The sequence below is a fragment of the Peromyscus leucopus genome, chromosome 7 (genome assembly GCF_004664715.2).
Source record: "Peromyscus leucopus breed LL Stock chromosome 7, UCI_PerLeu_2.1, whole genome shotgun sequence".
Classification (NCBI taxonomy): domain Eukaryota; kingdom Metazoa; phylum Chordata; class Mammalia; order Rodentia; family Cricetidae; genus Peromyscus; species Peromyscus leucopus.
Genome location: NC_051069.1, coordinates 100,393,074 through 100,416,492, shown reverse-complemented (window position 1 = coordinate 100,416,492; position 23,419 = coordinate 100,393,074). Strand labels below are relative to the sequence as shown.

Genomic DNA, 23,419 nt, shown 5'->3' with positions numbered 1-23,419 from the left:
AGGAGCATCCAGATGCTGTCCTGGGGCAAAGGAAGAAGACAGAAGATGGGAGGAGAGGGAGAAGGGAAGGAGACTCTCAGAGTCCATGAACCTAAACATCTGCTGCATCCTGGGATCTGTCTCTGCCATACTTCCAGTGGGTCTTTGGTTCGTTGACAGAGATGAACTTATCCAAATGATATCCATGCATGTGTAATCTATGGCCCAGAGGCGACCTGCATCCTGGGATACCTGTAAATGTAGCACAATGATTCATAAGCCATGACGCCATGCAACAATATCAGAAGTTGTACAGTCAGGCAGGGCAAATCACTTTCGCCAAATGAAATAGCTGATAAATGATAAGTGTAGGATTAGGGACCTGTTATGTCCAACTCCAACACTTGAGTGATATTTATAACATCATACCCTTCAAAGAAGCTTTTTTTTTTTTTTTGCTTGTGTCTTGCACAGGTGCCAATGACCCAAGGTTCTCAAGCAGTGCCCCAGCAGACATACCAACCGCCAATCATGCTGCCCAATCAGGCAGGCCAAGGGTCACTCCCAGCCACCGGAATGCCTGTGTACTGTAACGTCACGCCGCCAAGCCCTCAGAACAACCTAAGGTTGATGGGTCCACACTGCCCTTCCAGCACGGTCCCTGTCATGTCTGCTAGCTGCAGGACAAACTGTGCAAGCATGAGCAACGCGAGTTGGCAGGTCAAGTTCTGAGAACTCAGGCTGCCTGCGGTCCACTTCATCAGATGTTAACTCATGGCCTTCACAGGAAGAGGAGACTGGGGCGACTGGCCAAGGACTTCTGTATTCACTCAACACTCAAATGATTGCTGCTGGTGTTCTGTACAAACTAATCAAAGACTAATACACACATTAGCTGGTTAATGGTGCATATTTCTGTCATGTCTGCTAGGTATGCCTTTCTAGCTTAGCTAGTGACATGAGTTCATCAAGGTAAGATTTTCTCCTACCACTGAATACCACTGTGTAGATTACAATATCCCTGATTCGGATTAGTTTTGTACTTTGTGTTGAGTTTGTGATGCTAAAGTATTTAAAAATATATAAACTAAATCACACTGTACCAAAGCTGTAATGGAAAAAGAAAAGAGCTAAGGAATGGAAGGAATAATTTATATACACTATAGAGTTTTCTTTTTTAAATGGATATATATGGTATGTAGTGTTTAATCAAAATAAAAGCTTATTTGACCTTGTGGAGGAAGGTCATGTTTTTACCACCAGTTTGTTTCAGTCTCTCTTTCAATATGCTATTTGCTTGTTTGTTGAATGTTTTTATTAGCAGATGTCAATTATACAGACTGAACTTGATGGTAACATTTTCATACTTGTAGAGAATGCAGTTTGATCACGTTTAACCTCAGTGATTCCTCACACTCTCATACCTCTCTCTTCTAAATCAGCTCCACTACTTCCATGGCACTTTTTGCTTGTTTGTTTGTTTTTAATGGATCAATAGGTTTCATCAGAGCTTCTTACAGAAGCAAAGATATGGAGGGGACTGTTTACAGGAGCTTGCATTACTCATCTAGGGGAAAAGTCATCCTCCCATCAACCATTAACTTCCTACAATTCCTGGGGTAGGACGGGGTTTCATAAGCCTCCCTCTCCTGTGATAGGATGTCAACAGGCCCCATTTTGTGCAGGTAATCATCACTTCTGTGGCATCAATTGTGCCCCACTTTCATGACTGGAAGACAGTGCTCAGGACACTCCACCTCTTCCATTCTTGCATCTCTTCCTCTGTGGTGTTCACTGTGCTTGAGAGGAATGATATAGAAGTTTCATTTACACCTGAACATTCAATATCAGCTCGTGTCTTATTAGTGTCATTATTGTCCTTTCTGGGCATCATCTCATGAATGCTGAATGCAAAAAGTGGCTCCCAGGCATGTACAGCTGAATGATGTCTCTCCAAGAGATGCTACCAGCAAACACTTTACCAACAATAGTCCCTCATCTTGAGATTATTATAAGGGTTCTGAACATAAGATGATATTCATACCATTACTTTTAATTAATTAAAGGAATATTGGAGGTGTATAGATATACTGTACCTACTAGGAAATTCTAAATGTTAGTAAGAATGCCTACTCTACACCTAGTCTTGTTCTGTTTTTCCTGGAGTTCGACCATGTACCTGGAAGATCAATGTGTTTATAGTCATACAGAAGAGCCACTAGACCGTGCACTCCAAACTACCACTGGTTTCGACAGCAAGCCAACAACTCCAAGGTGCTTACATTTGTCTTGGTAACTGAAAAAGAATGCACATAGCAGTAGCAATGATTTAATCACAAAGGCTAGAACATCTGCATATAGATACAAGATGGCTAATGTTGTATCAATGTGTAATTCCCTATGGGGTTCATGGTAACAATTGAGTTAGGATAACATTTCAAAAATAATAACTGAACTCTGGACTCAGAGGATTGACCCTTGGGAAAATGTTTATTTGAGGGAATAAAACCTCATAGCGCCGGGCGGTGGTGGCGCACACCTTTAATCCCAGCACTCGGGAGGCAGAGACAGGCGGATCTCTGTGAGTTCGAGCTAGCCTGGGCTACCAAGTGAGTTCCAGGAAAGGCGCAAAGCTACACAGAGAAACCCTGTCTCGAAAAAACAAAAAACAAACAAACAACAACAACAAAAAAGCCTCATAGCTTTCATCTTAATACCACTGTATAATAATTGTTTCATGGTTTATATTTCCTACCCAAAAAATGAGTTATAGGAATGGTATCAGGAAAATTCTCATTGGTTTTTATTGGATCACATTTTCTACATTGGGTTTTCCATTTTCATGTTGTTTAGCTGTGGGTAGAGTTAAGCACTTAAAAACCCTACTTAGAAGATTACCATTTCTTTCTATCTATTGTTGTTTTCTTTTTCCTTTCAAAGGGAGCTTTTGTGATATTCTAATTGTTTACTCCTCGTGAAGTCTGTTCCATTTTTCCATATCTGGGTCTACTTATTTTTTCATCAAGCTAATCCCTGACCATGAAAAGTGTTTTACATATATATATATATATATATATATATATATATATATATTTAAATTGAACCATTTGAACCTATAACCACACTGAGGACATTACATTTTCCCAGCTAATCTCTTTTCCTAATGGAAGGAGGGTCTTGACCAATGTGGATTCATTTTTTAATTAAATTTATTTCTTTACTCTGTGTGAGTGTGTGTGTGTATGTGTGTGTGTGTGCGTGTATACACGCATGCACACACATGCTATGGTGCACATGTGAAAGCCACAGCATACCTTCTTGCAGGAGCCATTTCCCCCTTTCCACCATAGGGGTTCCAGGGATGGACCTCAGCTCCCCCACCTTGATAGCAAGCCACCTTTACATCTGAACATCTCACCAGCCCAGATTCATTTTGCAAACACATCTCCTTTAACCTTCAGACCTGCACATTGATCCTAAACGTCAATGCTCTCATTCTGAGTTGGAATGTTTACCTTCATTCCATACAACTCTAGGAAATTTGGGCCTTTGTTTTATGGTTCTTAGAATTGCTGAGACTCTGTGGTTCTGTGGATTTAAACCTTATACATGCTAATAGTATAGACAGGTTTTGTATTTATTCTTTTTACAATACTCTTTAATGCCAAACATTCTTTCCTCCTGTCTTCACTAATTTTATTTTTGAGACAAGTTTTATTATGTAGCTCTGGCTGTCCTTGAACTCACTGTGCAGACCAGCTGGTCTCAAACTCACAGAGCTCTACCTGCCTCTGTCTCTGCTTCTGCCTTCTTTGCTGGCATTAAATTTGATGTATCTCCATGCCTTGCCTCTATTTTCCTGCATTAGAATATTTAAATCGGCTATGTAGGATAATGATTTTGTAAGTGAAGCATATTCAGAGTTTAATTTATTGTCAAGAGAACATTCAAAATGTTTTTCAGCTTGGTTAATAATTTTATCATCATCACATTTTAATTATAGATTATTCAGTTTATAAGTTTTAGGTGGAGATATTAATATACAGATACTTAGAAAAATAAGCACATGGATAGATAATTAAAGGCATCTCTAATGATCTCCTACACCTCTATGTGAATGTAAAAGGACTCACTGATGACTTATGCAAACTTTCATTACATGGTTGATTATATCCTAGTTATTCATGACCATTTAAAACAGGAGTACAACCACATTGAGGTGCTTTGCCTTATACTTGTGGGTTTTGTCTTGACTATGCTCTGATAGTTGGTAGTAAATGTTCTGACGAGCATATTATGGTGCTGTTGTTTTAATATTTCTGCAGGATATGAGGTGGGGCAGGAGAGAGTGTGCCAGCAATACAGAAATAAGATTACATAACTGTGAATATAATTTGAAGACTGAAATAGAGCTGTAAATCACCATTAAAAATGCTAGTCCTTTGTGAAAAACACATTTTTTAAAAGAATGACTTAGAAAAATCAAATACAGTGAAGGGGAAGCAACAGAAATGGAGTTTTGAGCTTTCATAGAGGATGTATTTAGATTCTGAACCCACTTTTGACAACAGTAAAATTGTGATGGATATGTGGGCACTCCACCCTCCTCCTCCATCCGTACCACACACAAGTCCATGAGGTGTATACGGTTTGCAGCTTCACCATTCACCTGTTCCCTGGCACTTATATCATAGATGCCTTGATCATTTACAAACCAAAGTTAATACTGGAAATGCCTCACCTTCAAAGTAAAGCTAAATAGATCTTTGGGGATTCTCAAATGTAGTAGACACAATATTTTAAATAAGCAGATTGTAAGTTTCTTATTTCTTAAAATATTTTCCTTGAGCAGTTTTTTTTTTAATCTGTGTACATGTGATGTTTGAGGTAGGGGCATGCATACATGCTCCCAGTTTTAACAATTTACGCATGTTGGCTCAAACCAAGCACTGGTGGAGACAGAAGCAAGCAGATCTCTGAGTTCAAGCCCAACCCAATCTCATACATCTATATAAATTCTAAAACAATAAAACAGGCACTTGCACTGTGGCACATGTGTGGGGATCAGAGGGCAACCTCAGGGGCCAGGCCTCGCCTTACGTATCAAGCCCGGGTCTCCAGCTCCTTGCTGAGAGTGGCAGGCTAGCTGACCTGAGAGCTGCTGAGGACTCTCCTGTGCCCACCTCCACCCTCGCTGTCTAACTGTCCAAGTGACTCAACTACACATGTGCAACACCACATATAGCTCCGTGTGGGTGCTGTGGACCAAACCCCAGGTCCTCACACCGGTGCAGGAAATGTTTCAACCACTGAGCATCTCCTTGAGCCCAGAACATTTTTTTTTTTTTTTTTTTTGCTCCATGCTACTTAGAGCTGTTATGTGAAATAGGTGGTGTCTAGGGCAAATAGAGAGAGGAAGGAGTAAAGGTGAATTAATATTGTTAAAGCTACATGGTTTCTGGAAACCTTTAATATATTAACTTATATTAAGAATTTCCAAAAGGCAGCCATAATTTCCATAAATTTGCCGAAAAGTCACCTTCAGTCACAGACTCTATCAAAAGACTACTTTTATGAGGAACTAGTTAAGAAAATACATAGGAAGGAACTGGAAAGATGTCTCAGCAGTTAAGCACGCCTGCTGCTCTTCCAGAGGATCTGGTTTTAGGTCCCAGAGTCCACATGGCAGCTCACAACCATCAGTAACTCTGATCCCAGGGAATCTCATGCTCTCTTCTGGCCTCCCTTTAAAGAAGTCTGTGTGTGTGTGTGTGTGTGTGTGTGTGTGTGTGTGTGTGTGTGTGCATTACAAGTCAGCATGGTGGCTCACACCCAGCACTGGAGGAGGCAGAGGCAAGCAGATCTCTGACTTCAAGTCCAACCTAATCTACATAGTGAGACCTTGTCATATGTATGTATGTATGTATGTATGTATGTATGTATGTATGGGTAAGTATAGATAGTTTCAGATAGAGATAAATCATTTCGTATTTGTATCTATTATATATTTGCATATATACTATTCATATATTACATATGTGAAAATCCTAAAATAATAACCTATTTAGAACTTGCTTTAATTTCAGTAGAAACAATGTTCTATGTCTAAATGCAACACCACGACCCACTTCTGACAGCTTTTGGCGTTGCTGCATTTGCACCATAGCATGGAGTATGAATCTGGAGGGAAATGTTGTAATGTCATATTTCTGAATCGTCACTTTTGAATTCCTAATGTTGAAGGACTTTATCTCTACATTTATATCTATGAGTGCGTGGTCACATAGATATATAACATGTATGAATATAGTTGTCTCTGATGAGTCTTCCCCCACTATGTGATCAAATGCAATGACAGAGATTTATGGTACAATTTATTCACCATGTTCTTACTGCATCCTCACTGCCCTGGTCAGCTTTTGTCAACTTGACACAAGCTAGAATTATCTGGAAAGGGGAGTCCTAAACTGAGGAAATATGTCTATCAGCTTGGCCTATGGGCCAGTTCTATATGAAGAATATTCTTGTTAATTATTGATATGAGATAGATATCAGCTCACTTTGCTTAGTGCAAGTCCTGGGCAGGTAGTCCTGGCTGCTATAAGAAAACAGGCTGAGCAAGCCACGAGGAGCAGTATAGTAAGCAGTGTTCCTCCAGTTTCGGTTTCAGTTTTTGCCTCTAGTTCCAGCTGGAAGTCTGGCCGTTACTTCCCTCAAAGATGGACTGTGATGTGGAAGTATAAGCAAAAAAAATAAAATCCTTTCCAGACTCATGGTATTGGTCACGGCAATAGAAAGCTAACTGGGATGCTACTCCATAATTTCAATACCATGAGCCACTGCTCATGGAGCCCCTACCTTTAAGAAGCTTGTAAAGTTTTAGAATAAATTGTACCAGTGTTTCAGTAAATAAAAATACATTAGCTATGGGACTCATCCAAAGAATAACATAAAAATAGCAATTCAAAAAAAGGGACAAGTTATTTACCTGTGGTTCTATGAGCCTGTACCATGTGGCATTTGGGTTTGCAGAGATGGGTGTGGATGTGTCATAACCCCAACTTAGAGGAATGCCTATAGAGAAAAGAAAAACAAGAAAACATGAAATAAGGTTTAGGGTATTTGGAGTGGGAGGTGACTGAGCGAAATCTATGGAGAGATGCATCCTGGGAAATGCAGAGTCGTTCTGGCTGGACTGACCAAGACTGGCAGGCAGAATAAACAGGTAACAGGCACCTTAGGAAGATCTCCCAATACTAAGCAATATGATACCACCCATGGTTCCTAAATGAATATATGTCTCCAAAGATAAGAAGGGATACATTTGAAAGGTGTCTTCATTCAGAAACCATAGATGAACACAAACAACTAAGGTCTTCCTTCATGCCACGGCTACTACTGGTATCAAGGAACAACCCAGAATGCATTTCATCTCCAGGCTTGGAAGCCTTCTGAATCAGCCCATAAAAATACCCTACAATTGCTTGACTTTTCATAGAGAGACGCAAAGCAATGTCTGTTCACCAACAGAGCACAGAGCCCTGACAGACCATGGAAAAGATTCTATCCAAGTCCAGCTTAATGACCCAGTGAGTTTATTGCTGTGACTTACAGGAGAGTGGGTGACTCAAAGGCATTGACCCCCTCCACGATGGGAATGTTGATAGGACTGATCTCTCCAGCTTGCCATACCTGTGATTCTAGCTGTTCTCATTCAAGATGGGAAAGAGCACATCTGACCCAGAGGGAACTGCAACAGAAAATCTACCTTAGGCTGCATATCAGAGCACAGAGAACATAAGTTGTCAGAGTCTGAGACAGCCTGAGCCTGAACTGGAGACATCATGGGAGGTTGTGGAGCCTCCAGAACAATTTGATCATTACTGATACACAATGAAATCTGACAGCCACTTCCTGTGATCCTGTATTGGAAAATGATGAGAACACTTACCCATCATGGCTCAGGATTTTGCCTCTTTACTCCTATGGGTACAACTTCTTCCACTTAAGATCAGAGCTTTTTGCTTCATTTCACTCTCTCCTCACCCCCTAACACCCTTCTCGACTAGGAGGGGCTATTTTGCTAGAGGTTTGGCATTCTTTTCCAATAGTTCTTATTATTAATGTTTGTTTCCAATTTAAATCTCTACCAACTTCTAGCCAGGTCCCAAACCTCAAATAATTTCCATAGAAAGACTTGCCACTATTTATGTGTCATCAGTGGCAAAAATCGTAACCCTAGGAGCAGGTGCCCTGTTGCTCTTTGGCATTGATTTGCATGGAGGTGGGAGAGCTGATGGTCACCTTCTGGAGAGGAAGATCCCTCCTGAAAGCCGTCTTCATCACTTTCCTGGGCTCTGTGAGGACCCCTCTGAGACAATGTGCCAGTAGCCCTGAGGACAGCAGCATGGAGAAGGCCCTGATGTTTACATTTGCTACTTGATTTGTTTTGTTAGTCTTTATTGAATTTTACTCTTCAGGATGAAAAGAGGTCAGACATGGAGCCGACAGGAGTTGTCAATCAGGAGGGGATTTGATTTGCATCTGCCATGCAGCCTAGGAACAAACCCAGATTCATAGGGTGCTTAAAGAATGCACAGATGGATTGTACACAGGCCTAGGCTACTTGGGTTGAGAACAGAACCACATTTTATTTCTTTGTTTATTAATTAATTAATTAGTTAGTTAGTTAATTCATTCTCTTATTCATTCATTTTATTTGTTTATTATTTACTGTCAGTACTAGGAACCCCAAACCCAGGGCCTTGCACATAATGGGAAAGCCCTGTACTCCTGAACTGTACCTCCTTCAAGAAGTGACATTTTCTTATTTCATCTGGAGGCCTCATCCTTTCAGTTTCTGAGGGTGCATGTAGGGATGTGATGGCATTTAGACACTGAGAACACAGAGAACATGGGGAGGGAGAAACTGGGAACCAGATTCACAAAGGTCCTAAAACTAAGAATAAGGTAGCGAGGGACTGAGGAAACATCTCAGTGAGCAGAGCATTTGCTGCAGAAGTATGAAGGCCTGAGTTCGCATCCCCAACTCCCATGACAAAGTCAAGCATGGCAGTATGTGTGTGCCTCTAACTCCAATGCAATGAGGCAGAAACAAAAGGATGCTGAGGGTTGCTAGCTGGCCAGACTATCCTAAATAGTGAACTGCAGGCTCAGTGAGAACCCCTGTCCAAAAACGAAATACAAAGAAGCAATTGAGGAAAATACCAGTGTTAATGTCTGGTATCCACATGACCTCCTATACAGGCAAGTGCACCTACACAAACACTACACACATTCATATACACTACACACACAAAAAATAAATAGATAGATGATAGATGGATGGATGGATGGATGGATGGATGGATGGATGGATAGATGGATAGATAGATAGGATAGATAGATAGATAGATAGATAGATAGATAGATAGTAAAGAAGGCAGCTTGCTATTAAGTTCAGAATTATGTTTCTACTTCCAACACACCATTAAAGTGTCCCAAAGTGACAGATCTATACACATGTAAAAGACAAAGAGACATTCAGCTTAATCTGTGTGCCTCAGAAGAATTTGAATGTGGAAAAACTTTGAAGTCCTCAAGCTTTGGTTGCCATGGTGCTGCCCAAAGACTCCCCATATCCCTCCACCTTAGTTTCTGGTTTCCCTTTGTAGCTGGTCCTCCTGCACCCTGGGAAAGCAAAGCAGTAGGCAGGTCTGTTCCTGGAGCTGCATTTCCTCCCTTCATCTAAGGACACGAGTGGAGGTTAACACAGGCTCAGGGTGTTTGCCTTGCTGTTCCAGCACACTCAGAAAAAGGCCATATGCAAGGCATACTCTTGGCTCTCTGCAGCACTGCCACAAATTGCTTTCAAAAGTGGGTGAGAACTCAGAAGTAAGAAAATCACCTGCCTTTCTCACAGACTGCACGATCCCCTGTTACTCTCCCATGTTGTCCATTTTTTGTCTAGAAGCATGAGGCCACATTTGCAAATGAGATGTGGGAGCCAATTTCACCCTCTCCAAAAGGAATAGGAATTACTAAAGGTGCTTAATAGTAATGTAATAGAGAGCAATGGCCTGAGACTGAAAAAATAGGCCATTCAAATTGGACATTAAGAAAATTTCACTTGAAGCAAGGGCAATTATACAACGAAATAATTTCCTAAGGGAGACACAGTGAGATGCTTTTAAAGCAGTTGTTTAAGTGGAAATAGATGAAAACCCTGGCAGCTGAGTCTGCCAGAAGATCATTTTATGATTGATTGCCTTAGCGGCCTGAATGTCATCTGCCTTGGAGATTTACCTGACTCAGACAACATCATTCCTTCCCTGATGTAATAATCACAGGGATTGGTCACATCAGGGAGCACTCAACTAGTCTCTGGAAGACTCAGATGTCTATGATCTACTCTTTCAATGCAAAATCTAAAGCTTTCAGACCATGCTAGGAAAAGGCAAGAGGTGATGTGGAGCCTGCATTTATGCATTTATGCATTGATGGTATGGTAGAACACTCTGGCATGACTGCATACATATGAACACAAATATTTAACATGAGCATTCATGTTGTCTTACATAATATCTACTTTGATTGGCTACTATGTCTATGTGCAATCTCATTTAAATGCTCTCACAGGCAGTAGTGATGTATTTGTTTTAGTCACTGCTGATTGTTCCCTGCTACATGGAGGAAAGGCGCGCGTGCGCACACACACACACACACACACACACACACACACACACACACATACACATACACACACCTATTCCTTCATATCTATCTATGTCACATCCTTCCCCAACAGCTGAAATCCTAAGTATCCTAGATCTTCACATGCACTGTGCTAGTTAGTTTCTGTTCTTTGTTTTGTTATTTTGGCAATGGATACATTCTGTAGTCATCTAAGACAAGGGAATACCAATGGAGAAAATTCCTCCATCAGCTGGGTCTGTTAGCAAGTCTTTTGGGAATTTTCTTCATTAATGATTGATGTGGGAGGACCCAGAGCACCATGGGTGATGCCACCCTGAGAAAGTGGTCCTGGGTTGTGTAAGAAAGTAGGCTGAGCAAGCTGTGAGGAGCAAGCCAGTCGGCAGCTTCCCTTCACAATGTATCTGTTTCAGTTCCTGCTTCATATACACATAATAAAAATACATCTTAAGAGAAATGAACATTAAAGGTAATCCTAGAAGGAAAAATAAACTAAATTAAAATTTTCTTGTTGAGGAATGCTACGATAATTGTTAAGAACAAACACCAACACCAGACTTCCCAGCAGCCAAAGCAAAAAGGGGAAAATAATGAGCCACATACAGCTTATGTGCACTAGAGAAAAGAATGCCACTTGCTTGGGAAGAAAAATGAACTTCCTGGTAGTTTATTTGAGAACAGTTATATATGAAGATTAATCAGAAGGAAAGAAGGAATCACAGAGCTATTTCATCTCAGAGTCAGAGGATGAAGGAGAACCACGAGACAAACGTTAGACCACTCTTGCTGTTTCTAATGGTAGATTAGTTGGTCTACCCATTTTTCTCCCAGAGACATCATGTCCTAATGAACATTTTCAAATCTCCCATCAGACAATGTCCTGGGCCTTCCCCATAGACCTGTCACAGCAGCACCTATGGCCGTTAACTTCTGGGAGCTAAGCACCATCAATTGGCACTCATCCTAGAGTACCATTATTCTTAAGTTCGTTCACTGATACACCTAGCTCTCCACTGATCCTGCCGTCTGCCAGCCACGGATGGTCTTTTGACGGTGATATCTTCTCAATAGCCCAGCCTTGATGATGATGATTTTCATTAGCCACTGTGATATCTTACCCCAGGATCTGCCCATGGAAGGTATCTTTTGCAGGTCTTCTGTAACATACCCGTGCCAACTAGCCATTCCCTTACCTGATTCCTCCTCTATTGACTCCCTCTCACAGTAAAGTGAATTTCCTCCTTCCTCGTGCCAATCATCATGGTCTCTGAGTCTTTCTTATACTGCTGAGGACCAGTCACATAAATACACGTCACTACAGCAAATTCTGGGAGACACATGCCAGGGTAGAGAGCTACTTGGACACCATGACTCTACAATATGTAAAAGGAAACGCCAAACTTCAGTGAAGAGTGGATCTTTTCTGTCTCTTAAGATAAACTGGGGCTAAATGAACAGGTTAATAAAATATCTTAATTATGATGGAATTGATGGAAAAAGAAATGTTAACAATACTTAAAAATAAATGAAAAGTCAAGCATAGTCACAGACACAGAATATTCAGATTTTAAATATCAGATACTGGTAACTGATGTTTAATTGCAGCATCTGGAGCCTGCATAGCTGAAATCATAACTTGAGATGTGTTGTCAAGAAACTCTAAAAGTGTATCCTCACATTTATAAGAAATTGTCATCAGCAAAGAAAATGAATTTTTAGAAACGGGAGGAGGAAATTATTTTATTAAATATAAAAGATACTTTCTAAGATCATATGGTAGGGGTGGAGTGTAGCTTTTTGGTAGAGCATTGGCCTAACATGTGCAAAGTTCTGGTTTGATCCTTAGAAGCATTCATGTACACACACACACACACACACACACACACACACACACACACACAAGCTTCACAGTGTCAACACATTAACAAAGTAATATAGCCAAACAAATAAACCACAGTATCTAGAAATAGATGCATATGAAAATGTTTCAGTTCAAACTGTAGAAATAAAACTACCTACCCAAAGGAATGAAACAATATTGAAAAATTCTCTATGAAAAATAAAATTAGACCTCTATCTCACAAAGTATCAGGAAATGACCTTGAGGTGGAGTAAATTGTAAATAAAAAAAGCAAAGCCATGGAGTGTCAGGAGAGCAATAAAATGTTATCCTCATGACCCCGGGGTATATATTGAGTTTTCTAGAGAACACACAGGATAGGAGTAAAACAAAAAATTTTAATAAATTTTGATCACCATGAAGCTTAAAATTCCTTTATAAAATATCACCATGGCAAGGTATAAAAAGAAGATTGTGATTAGGAGCTACGGCATGTACACATGTACATACACACAAATGCTCATATATTTAGTATATCTATTAACATATGTAAAAGATATTGGCAAATCAACAAAGGGCCTTCTTGCTGTCATGGACTTGTGGAGGCACGCAATCCATGTTCTGAGAGTGTGCAGGAGAGAGGGAAGGAGGGCTAGTCTTTACTACAAGCCCATTCCTGAGATAAGCAGCTCACTCTTGGGGTGACAGTATGAAGCCCTAGGGCTGTGTCCCTATGAACTGCCACCTCTGAGGACCTCTAGCTGTCAGCATGGTTACATAGATTAAATTTCAGCATGACTTGTAAAGTACTCTGAAACCATATGATGAGGGGTGTCACCAATATTGAGGGAGAGGACAAATTTTCAATGACAGATCTTTACATTAGCCACAAATAACTTGGGCAGCACAAACTTTGGGTGGGGATGCTAGATGATAGAGGATCATTCAGAATTGGTGGGGTGTAAATTAGAACTACCCTTTGGGAAAAGACGGCAATAACTTATGAAGTTCAAAATAAGCACAACCCAAATGTGCCAACCCCACCTACAGGAAAGTTTCTTGATTGAATTTTGCAAGAGGGAGTAGCAGCATGCTTGCAAGAATGTTTAATGGGGGAATGAGCCAACCTAAATGCCAACTAGTAGGAAAATGGGTAAATTAATATAGTCACACAATGAAATACAATTCGACAGTAATGATTTCTAGAAGCTGTGATTGCAACTAGCACAGAAAACTATCAAAAAAAACCTGAGTCTGTGATGAAACACGCAACTAGAAGATGAATATTTAAAATGTGATACTTGTATAAATTTGAAAACATTCAGAGTAACTCTACAAATGGCTCATAAATATTGATACATAGCACATATTTTAAAATATGCACTAAAATATGCATGGAGAGAATAAGTATTGAATACCAGGCCAGTGATTAATCCTGAGGAGATAAGAATGAAGAATAGAGAGAGCTTTTTAATATACAGAAGAGTTAAACAAATATGAAAGTTAAAAAGTAACATGAAATGAACGTGAAAGTAATAATTTTACAAAATCCAGATGGTTGAATTCTTTCTAAACAGTTCTTTCCAAATCTTGGTGGTTCAGCCCTCCCTCCCTCCCTCCCTCCCTCCCTCCTTCCCTCCCTCCTTCCCTCCCTTCTTCCCTCCCTCCTTCCCTTCCTCCTTCCATTCCTCCTTCCCTCCCTTCTTTCCTCTCTCATCTCCGCCCTTCTCTTCTGTTAGATACAGGGTCTCCCTCTGGAGCCCAAGCTGCCCTTGATCTCATGGATCTCAACCTCTTAAGTGTTTCCCCAATAACTTCCCATTTCATGGGCAGCTAAACCTTTGTCCACAGCGTTTTGGCAGACATATAACACTCTAGCAGCCTGAACTGTCAGTATAGACAGCGTCTGAGAAAGCCTCCACCTATTCGGTAAGGAGAACACCCCAAATTACTCCAGGGAAGGCAGAGATGCGAGAAATAGTACATAGAGAAGAGTCCAGACGCTAGAGGCAGCCCTTTGCTTCTGCAGCCTAGCTTTGTCCATTCTCTGCTCTAGAGGGTCCCCTGTAATTGGTTTCTCATCTGCCAAAAATAAAGCTTGATTACTTCCTGGCACTGGTGTGAATTCTCCTTCTAGAGTATGATAACAGAGACAGTTGCTGGTTGGGACCTGAGGGAATTCTGCGGGAGGCAACGTCTCTTGGTTACCCCATGTGCAGTATTTTAACATACACATAGCAAAACAGATTGCTTTTCCTTGCCCCCTGCCCCTCAATATGGTGGACTGCTCTGAGAAATGGCCTACTTCTCTTCTTGCAAACAGGATAGTTGATTAAAAAGAAGAAGGTTTTGGGATCTGATGGTTCACCCATGGACACTGCCAACTTTTACTTTATTTCATATAATTTTATTTTTGCCTATTTTAGAAGAAATGCTGCTTCTGATAGTGGCTACTTCTTTTGGTATTTGAATGTTTAAGCAAAACAGGTTAAGGCAGAATTGTATTTAAGAAATAAAACTGTGTGTGTGTGTGTGTGTGTGTGTGTGTGTGTGTGTGTGTGTGTGTGCTGTGATATTTCTTTTCACTTTAGAATCTGGTTTATTTGATAAGGTGAATGCTGGACTTCCCAGAACCTTCTCTTCATTTGTGTACTGTTGGAACTTTATAACCAGTTACCACAAATCCATGAACATGTCAACTTTAGTTTATTGTTGTTGTAAATAGTATTTTTTAACATTTATCAATACAAGTTTTACAACCTAGATAAAACACATCATAGGAAACAACACAAACTCAAATCCAATGAGCCATATGAAGGATTTTCTGAAAAATTAATATATAGTTTGAAGCATTTCTTTGTTTGGCTTTTAAAAAAGAAAGGAAGAAAAACACATATCCTCTCACTACATAAATGACCAGACTGCCCTCTAACTCCAAAACGTTTCTTCTCTGCTTCTCTGATGTCTGGATCATTTCCCTTGCTGACTCCAAATGTCCACTGGTGAAGTTAATTGGACATTTCTGTACCATTTCCACAATTCCAAGGAAGTTAATCAATTTGGAGCTCAGATCTCCTTATCTCGGAAAGATGTTGGTCTTGAGCACAGTGTAGCTCTCCTTCCTACATTTGGTAGTTTCCCAAGTCCTCAGAAATAATTAAATTGTAAATTTTCATACCTCACAAGATGTGGAGAGTGGCTCATTTTAGCTGAGATGCCTTGAGGGTAGGTTTGGAAGGCTCCTAGTGAGAGTCGGACTGGAATGCTGATGTCCTGTGCTCTCTCTCAGTATTCATTCATTCCAAAATGAATTTGTCCCACATCCTCTCAGAGAGAAAAGGAAATGAAATAGTCTCTACACTTTTAATTGAAAATGCCAGCTTAAAACTTAAAAATCCTAAGAGATGCAAAGAAGAAAAAAAAATTACATTGAGAAAAAGTCAATCCAAAGATAATTAATATACAGGTGTTGATAGATAAATTTATAATGGCCAAAGTAAACAATCTAGGCAGCGACACCCTCCCCTGCCCCTGCACATCCCTCAAAGGGCTGTACCAGCGTCACTGGCCTAATGTAGATTGTTTAAGGGGCTGGCAAGGTGAAGACTATTCCCTGAAGTCTGGGCCCTGGAACAAAAATTAAATGGATGTCAAGAATTGAAACAGAATATAATATCTGCACTTGAAAGCTATTGGATGGGTAAAAAAAGATATTTGGGAAAAGAAGGAATTGGTGAAGTCAGAGAGAGAGAGAGGAGAAAAGAGAATTGAAGGGGTAGGCAAGAAGCTGATGGCAGAGCAGAGTAGCCCAGGAGACAGGCAGACAGATGTTCTGCATGGGAACCTGGTACTAGAATAGGATGAAAAGAGTCAGTAATGAGTGGAGCACCAGCACTAGGTGTTTCTAAACAAGCTGAAATTATCAACACAGTGAGGAAGCTCATTAAAAGCTAATGAAGACTCATTTAAAGGTTTTATGAGTGTTTGGGTTCCAGGCAGATCTGTTTTGTCAACTTGACACAACCTAGAATCAGCCTGGAAGAGAATCTCTGTGGGAGGTTGTCTAGATCAGGTTGGCCTGTGGGAATGACCCAGAGGGATTGTCTTTATTGCCTCTGTTGATGTGGGAAGACCAACTTGAGAGAAAGTGGCAGCACTTTCTCCCGCTTTGAGGTTTTGAGTTGACTAAGAGAAAGCCGGCTAAGCAGTAAGCACCAAGGCATTGTTCCTCTCTGCTCTTAGGTGTGACTGTGACAAGCTGCTTCAAATTCTCCTCACCTTAGCTTCCCTCAATAATAGACTGTCACCTAGAACAGTGAGCTAAAACAAACCCTTTCTCCCTGAGCTGCCTTTTGTCTAGACATGTTATCAAAGCAACAGAACGGCACTAACACAAGCTGTGTGGGTAGAACTCAGCCGCACTCCAGGTGCTATCAGTCAGGCCAGCTCATGGATCTGCATGACCAGCTGCTGGGTCCCCTGAATGGCTGATGGCCCAAGTGATCTGAACTGGGGTGGACTGTGGCTGCTCCATGTGCATCTTCATCTTCAGAAAGGAAGCCCTCTTGCTTATTATCCCAGTAACAACTCAGGATTCACAAAGAGGAAGGCTCAGGACAGGCAGCAGCTCTCAGTGTCCTATCTAGCACATTCTGTCTGCCATAGAAAAAGGCAGGGCCCAGGCCAGACTCTGAAAGTAGGAAAACAGTCTTCACTTCTTGGTAGAATGAACTACAGAATTACATGTGTGGACTGGATATGGGGATGAGAATAATCACAGCCTTTGTGAACACTGTACTGATGTTTAACCAGGGAACCCAGAGCTCTCTGCAGATTCTAACTTTAGGGTTCATTAAAGGAACAGAACTGATAGAATGTGTGTATGTGTGTGTGTGTGTACATATGTATGTATGTGTATATATATATGTGTGTGTATGTATATATATGTTTATATATATGTATGTATGTATGTATGTATGTATATGTGTGTGTGTGTGTGTATATATAAAATATTAAATTAGAATGGCTTACAGGCTATGGTCCAGGTAGCCCAACAATGTCTGTCTCCTAGTGGAAAGGCCAAGAATATGGGAGTTGTTAAGTCCATGAGACTGTATGTCTCAGCAGTACCAATATGGTTCTGGAGTCCCAGGGAATTCCTAAAGAGATGATGGTCTTCATTACACATTGGAATCCCAAAGAAGTAAGTCTAACACCAACAAAGGAATACCTCACCATCAGGACAGATGAACTTGCCAGCAAGAGTGAGGGCAAGCAGGCAAAAGTGAAAACGTCCTCTTTTATATGGCCTGACTCTAGAAGATGTAGCCCAGATTTAGCAGGTCTTCTCACCTCACATGATCAGTGGTGGTTTAAATGAGGATGACAGCCCACCCCACACCCCTGTAGTGTCATATGTTTGCATGCCTTGTCCCCAGGTGATGAACTGTTTGGATTGGTTATGAGGTATGGCAGCGGTGTGTTGCTGGTGGTGGGCCTCAAGGTTTCAAAAGCCTATTCAAGGTTCAGTCTCTCTCTCTCTCTCTCTCTCTCTCTCTCTCTCTCTCTCTCTCTCTCTCTCTCTCTCTCTCTCCCTGCAGCCTATTGGTCAATATATAAAGTTCCAGTGCCATGCCTGTCTGCTTCCTGTCAGGATGATCACTGACTAACCCTCTAAAACTGTAAGCAAGCCTTCAGTTATCTTTATAAGAATTGTCTTGGTCGTGGTGCCTCTTAACAGTCAAGAAAATCTCACACAAGAGTGCCTCATTGCTTGGGTTCTGGTTGATTCCATATGTAGTCAAGTTGACAACCAAAATTAGCCAGCACACTGACCATTTCATCTCATTGATGGCTGGAGTGGATGCTGTTAATAGGTGATCCTTTCTATTCTGTAGAGCCAGGCTTCACCAAATCTCCCCCGGAATCCTGAGCATTGTTTCTCAGGCATTAGAATCCTTTCTTATGAAAGAGATCCCATGCACTTTGCAAAAGAATTTACTATTATGCTTATTGCAAAGCCATCATTTCTAGACCCTTATCTTGAGCATTGTTTCTCAGTCAATAGAAACCATTCTAATGGAAGAGGTTACAGGTGCTTGGCTAAAGACATTTATAAACTTTGTTGAGTTAACTGTCCCAAGGAAACTTTTTCCCCCAAAGTTATATTGTCCTTAACTATGTCAAAACTAAACTGCTTGGGAGCAGACTCCTAAAGTTTGAACCAGCCTGGTTACCTAAGTCCTGCTGAGCCTGGTTTCCTTCTTGCCTCTCATGGCTCATCTCTCCACCAGCAGTAGAGCTTGCAGGAACTCCCACATGTGGCAGTAGTTTGGGTTAGATTTTGATGAATGAGAACACCAACGGCAAAGGATGCCATATAATCAGGGTTCAGGAGATGAGGTTCAACTCTTGGGCTGGCTTTGTAGAGAGCACTTGTCTAGCATGCTGGAGTTCTGGGTTCACTCCTCAATACTGCATAAACCACATATGGCAGTGCATACTTTTAATCTCAACACTTGGGGGGCAGAGGTAAAGAAAGCAGGACTAGAAATTCCAGGTCAGCTTTTGGCTGTTTAGTAAGTTCAAGGTTAACCTGAACTACATGGGACCCCCATCTCAAAAAAAAAATTGACTTCAACTCAATTCTTTTCTAATATTCTATCTTTTGAATTCTTACCTCAAACATTTATTACAAAGCCTCTCATGAGTGATAACTCCCTCGTTTTATTTGATTAAGTCTTTCTAAAGTTTTCAAAGTTGTTGGAGCTTTTAACACAATATTTAAACCTTGTCTTCTCTTCAGACTCATGCAAAAGTGGTACCTGTGATGAACCACCCTGCCTCTTTTTTAGGCTTAAAAGCCATCTTATAATAAAGACAAACTAGACTCTTTCCTGTTTATGATTAAACCTCTGTTTCTCAAGGATTGGGCTATGCCCCACCTGTAACCTTAGCTACACATGGTTCTGTACTGTCCATTTCAGGAAATGACAACCATGTCTGTTTCAAATTTTGATAATCATCTTGCAACCCTACCTTTGTTTTAAAAGGTTATACAACCACCCATGACTACCTTGTTATGACTGCTTTATTATGCTTATCTTGCAACCAGGCTCACCTCTTGTTTTGGGCCCATTATGACCAACTTGTTCTGCTTATATTCTGCTCCTCTTAACCCTACCTAATTTGCCTGCCAAATCCCCCATTTGATAACCCCCTACCCCCAAGCTCTCAAACCCTGCCTTAGAGGGAGGCAGCCCATGTATATGAATAACAAAGCTTGCTTAAAGTAATTTGGCCATGATGATTTGGGCCAGTGGTCTTTCTCTACCCATCTTTGAAATTAACACCTGCTGCTGCACTGCAAGGCTGGATGAGAAGACTGCTGCAAGACAACCATGGAGCCATCATCCCACCACCTCCACAATAGCTTCCCTTCATTGAGGTCATCATCTTGGCCTCCTAAATTTTCAATTTGCAGCTCTGCTCTATAAAGGAGGTTCCATTTTCCTGTTACCTTATTTTTTTTTTTCGAGACAGGGTTTCTCTGTGTAGCTTTGCACCTTTCCTGGAGCTTGCTCTGCAGACCAGGCTGGCCCTGAACTCACAAAAATATTCCTGCCTCTGCCTCCCAAGTGCTGGGATTAAAGGCATGTGCCACCAACGCCCGGCCTTCCTGTTACCTCATTACTGGTTAATTTTCATTCTCTCTAGTCTTGACATCACAATGGATTCTAGTTACCCACCTCACTATACTCTAAGAAGCCTTCATGGTGTGTTGAGTTAGTGACAAGGTGGATTCTGATTCAATGGACCTGTCTAGGACACAGGGACCTACCTTCATTTCTAGCAAGCTCTTAGGTGATGCCTCCCCATGACAGTGCTCATTCTGAACAGCAAAATCCTAAGATCCAGAACAAAGTTTGGAGTATTCATCTCAATATCCCCTGACAAGACAAAATGACATGGTCCTGGAGGTGGGAGGCAGGTGCAGATACTATTGGAGACTAGAAAGGAAGAACTGTCCATATGGCCTGGAAAGAAATCTCTAGCTTGGAAAGATGAGAGGAGTCATCTTTCCCTGGGCATCATGCTGATGTTAAGCTGCTGTGGGATGATTTGTATGTCCTGTGGGAGCCCTTCTTGGGTTCTTTGTGGCGTTGCCCAGCAGGTCCGTATAGAGGATGATTGGGACCATGGGCCTGAGTGCAGGTGTTTGAGATGGTCTGAACTTGGCTGTGCTGGGGGATGGTCTGTATGTCAAGTTGTTCTGATTGGTCAATAAATAAAACCTGATTGGCCGTGGCTAGGCAGGAAAGATAGGCGGGACTAACAGAGAGGAGAAATAAAAGGACAGAAAGGCAGAAGGAGACGCTGCAGCCGCCGCCATGACCAGCAGCATGTGAAGATGTCGGTATGCCACCAGCCACGTGGCAAGGTATAGATTTATGGAAATGGATTAATTTAAGCTATAAGCACAGTTAGCAAGAAGCCTGCCACGGCCATACAGTTTGTAAGCTATATAAGTCTCTGTGTTTACTTGGTTGGGTCTGAGCGGCTGTGGGACTGGCGGTGACAAAGATTTGTCCTGACTGTGGGCAAGGCAGGAAAACTCGAGCTACATTAAGCATTGTTTAAAAGGTTGTTAAAGTCACTTCCAGTGTTATAGTATGCTAGTTATAGCATGAGCATGACTTCTGGTGTGCATTTTCTTCTAAATAAGCAAAGACTCAGGAATAGAGCAATTTGACCCCTTAATTAGCAGTCGTTGCTGCCTGGGATGCCTTGAGTCAAACACTATGAATTTAACAGTCAGTTGGACTACTCTTCTAGAACATTCCATGAGAGAGCCATACAATGATCCTGAAGGTCCACTCATAAGCAAGGATGTGTGAAACAGTTTTAAACAGAGATTTAACCAGCAGTCAGAGCCTCATTGAATCATTACCTGGTTAGCCAAAGAAAGATACAAACACACACACACACACACACAGAGAGAGAGAGAGAGAGAGAGAGAGAGAGAGAGAGCGCACTCCCCCTGCGGAGTGACTTTGTGACTAGTGCTAATTGGCAAGGCTGTGGTTGGCCCCCAAACCCCAACTTAGGCTGGATAGAGGCACTTTCCTGTGTCATTCCCCCTGGGTTACAGTAGGACCCATGCAAGCTTCTCCCACATCGTTTTATGCTTACATATTTCAGTAGTGTGGGCAAAGCACTTAACACTATTAGCTGCAGCTGTGGTGGTGAAAGAAGAGTAACATCTGAGGGTCTCTTTAGCACCACCTGTGCCCCAAAGGGCAGACCCGGAGTCGTCATAAGGAGCAAGCTCAGCAGCATGGAGTTTTTCATGCCCATGCCTTGCTGTCTCCACAGCAAACCCCATGGGCTGTGACCCCCTCATACTACAACGGTGTGGCTTCTTTTCCGGAACTCTGGGTTCTCTGACAGCCCTACTTGTTGCACATCCCAGCGCAGAGCATCAGCAACAGCGCTTTACTGATCAAGAAGTGTTCAAGGCTATAGACCCTCCTACCATTCACACTCACAGCACTGACCCTGCCTACTAATGTGGAGTGACAGCCATAAACTGCCTACTGATCTCTTCCATTTACCCACCGGCCCCACCTACCCATAGGTGACTCAGATGTCTTGTGCTCCTGCACAAGTCTCAATTTGTAACGTGAATTGCTAAACAGTCTTATTAATAAAAAACAAACCCGGAGCCAGGTATTGGGGTGAACGCTGGAAGATCAGAGAGACAGAACAGGCCACAGCTACCTCACCTTGCCGACTTCTCAGCTGATCCTGTTTCCTCAAACTGGAAGCCTTTGAGTCCTCATGAATTTCAGCTGAACTGCTGCTAAAAGCTTAAAAGCTTAACCAGATTCTAGTTCCTGGTCCACATGCCTTATATACCTTTCTGCTTCCTGCCATCACTTCCTGGGATTAAAGGCGTGTGTCACCATGCCTGGCTGTTTCCAGTGTGGCTTTGAACTCACAGAGATCTAGATGGATCTCTGCCTCCAGAAGGCTAGGATTAAAGGTGTGAGTGCCACCATTTTCTGCCCTCTATGTTTATCTAATGGCTTTTCTGTTCTCTGACCCCAAATAAGTTTATTAGGGTGCACAATATTTTGTGGGACACAATATCACCACATCAATTCTTGAGGCCTACTTGGTACCTTGGCTCCTAAGCAGCAATGAAGCCTGGACTCAGACCACAGTTCCCTAATGCAGCACCTTCCCACCCCAAAGACACAATGTTGGTCAACAGAGTTCATTGAAAAAGCAGTCAGGGCAAGAAGACAGGGCAAAAAGAAGCAGAGGCTAGGAGAGACAGCAAGATATTGATGTTAATAAAAGGCAGGAAGAACAAGAGAAGAGAAGCCGAAGGGCCTGATCCTCAGAGGAGTTCCAGAAAGCTGCCAAGTCATCAGAGCCAAGGGGTCCCAGACCTCAGGCTGAGAGCTGTGACACTGGCCACAGCAGAGAGCCAAGAGTCCCAGTACCTCAGGCCTGCACAAGGACTGCGGCATTAGATCTGCCTCTTGTCACTGCTCCCACCTGCCTATGGCTGTTACATTTCACTGTTGCCAAACATGGAGGGAAGCAAAAGATGGCAGGCCCCGGCACTGCAAGGGCTCATTGCCTATCCATGATATCAATCTAGATATAGAAAAAGAACCCCCCCCCAACCAACTGATTGTTGATGAGCTCATTAATCTTATAGTTTGCAGAGACAAGTTTCCATGGAGAACAGACTCTCGGGGTTCACAGGAACAGTCAGTGAGCAGAGAACAGGGCAGACTTCCAGGTCACACAATCTGTCCACGGTCCTGGGTATAAATGGAGCTGCATTAAATTTAAAGAGACGCCATTCTCATC

General features: G+C 41.8%; 1 protein-coding gene across 27 annotated transcripts in view; it reads left to right on the top strand.

Moving 5' to 3' along the window:
* Positions 1–1,241, top strand: part of Arpp21 (cAMP regulated phosphoprotein 21) — a 167,825-nt gene extending 166,584 nt beyond the window's left edge. For all 27 annotated transcript variants that reach the window (XM_028895219.2, XM_028895216.2, XM_028895207.2 and 24 more), the window contains one exon: positions 454–1,241. In XM_028895219.2, the coding sequence (XP_028751052.1) occupies positions 454–711 (258 nt within the window). In that variant the 3' untranslated portion in view covers positions 712–1,241. The remainder of the gene's footprint in view (positions 1–453) is intronic.
* The last annotated feature ends 22,178 nt before the right edge of the window (positions 1,242–23,419 follow it).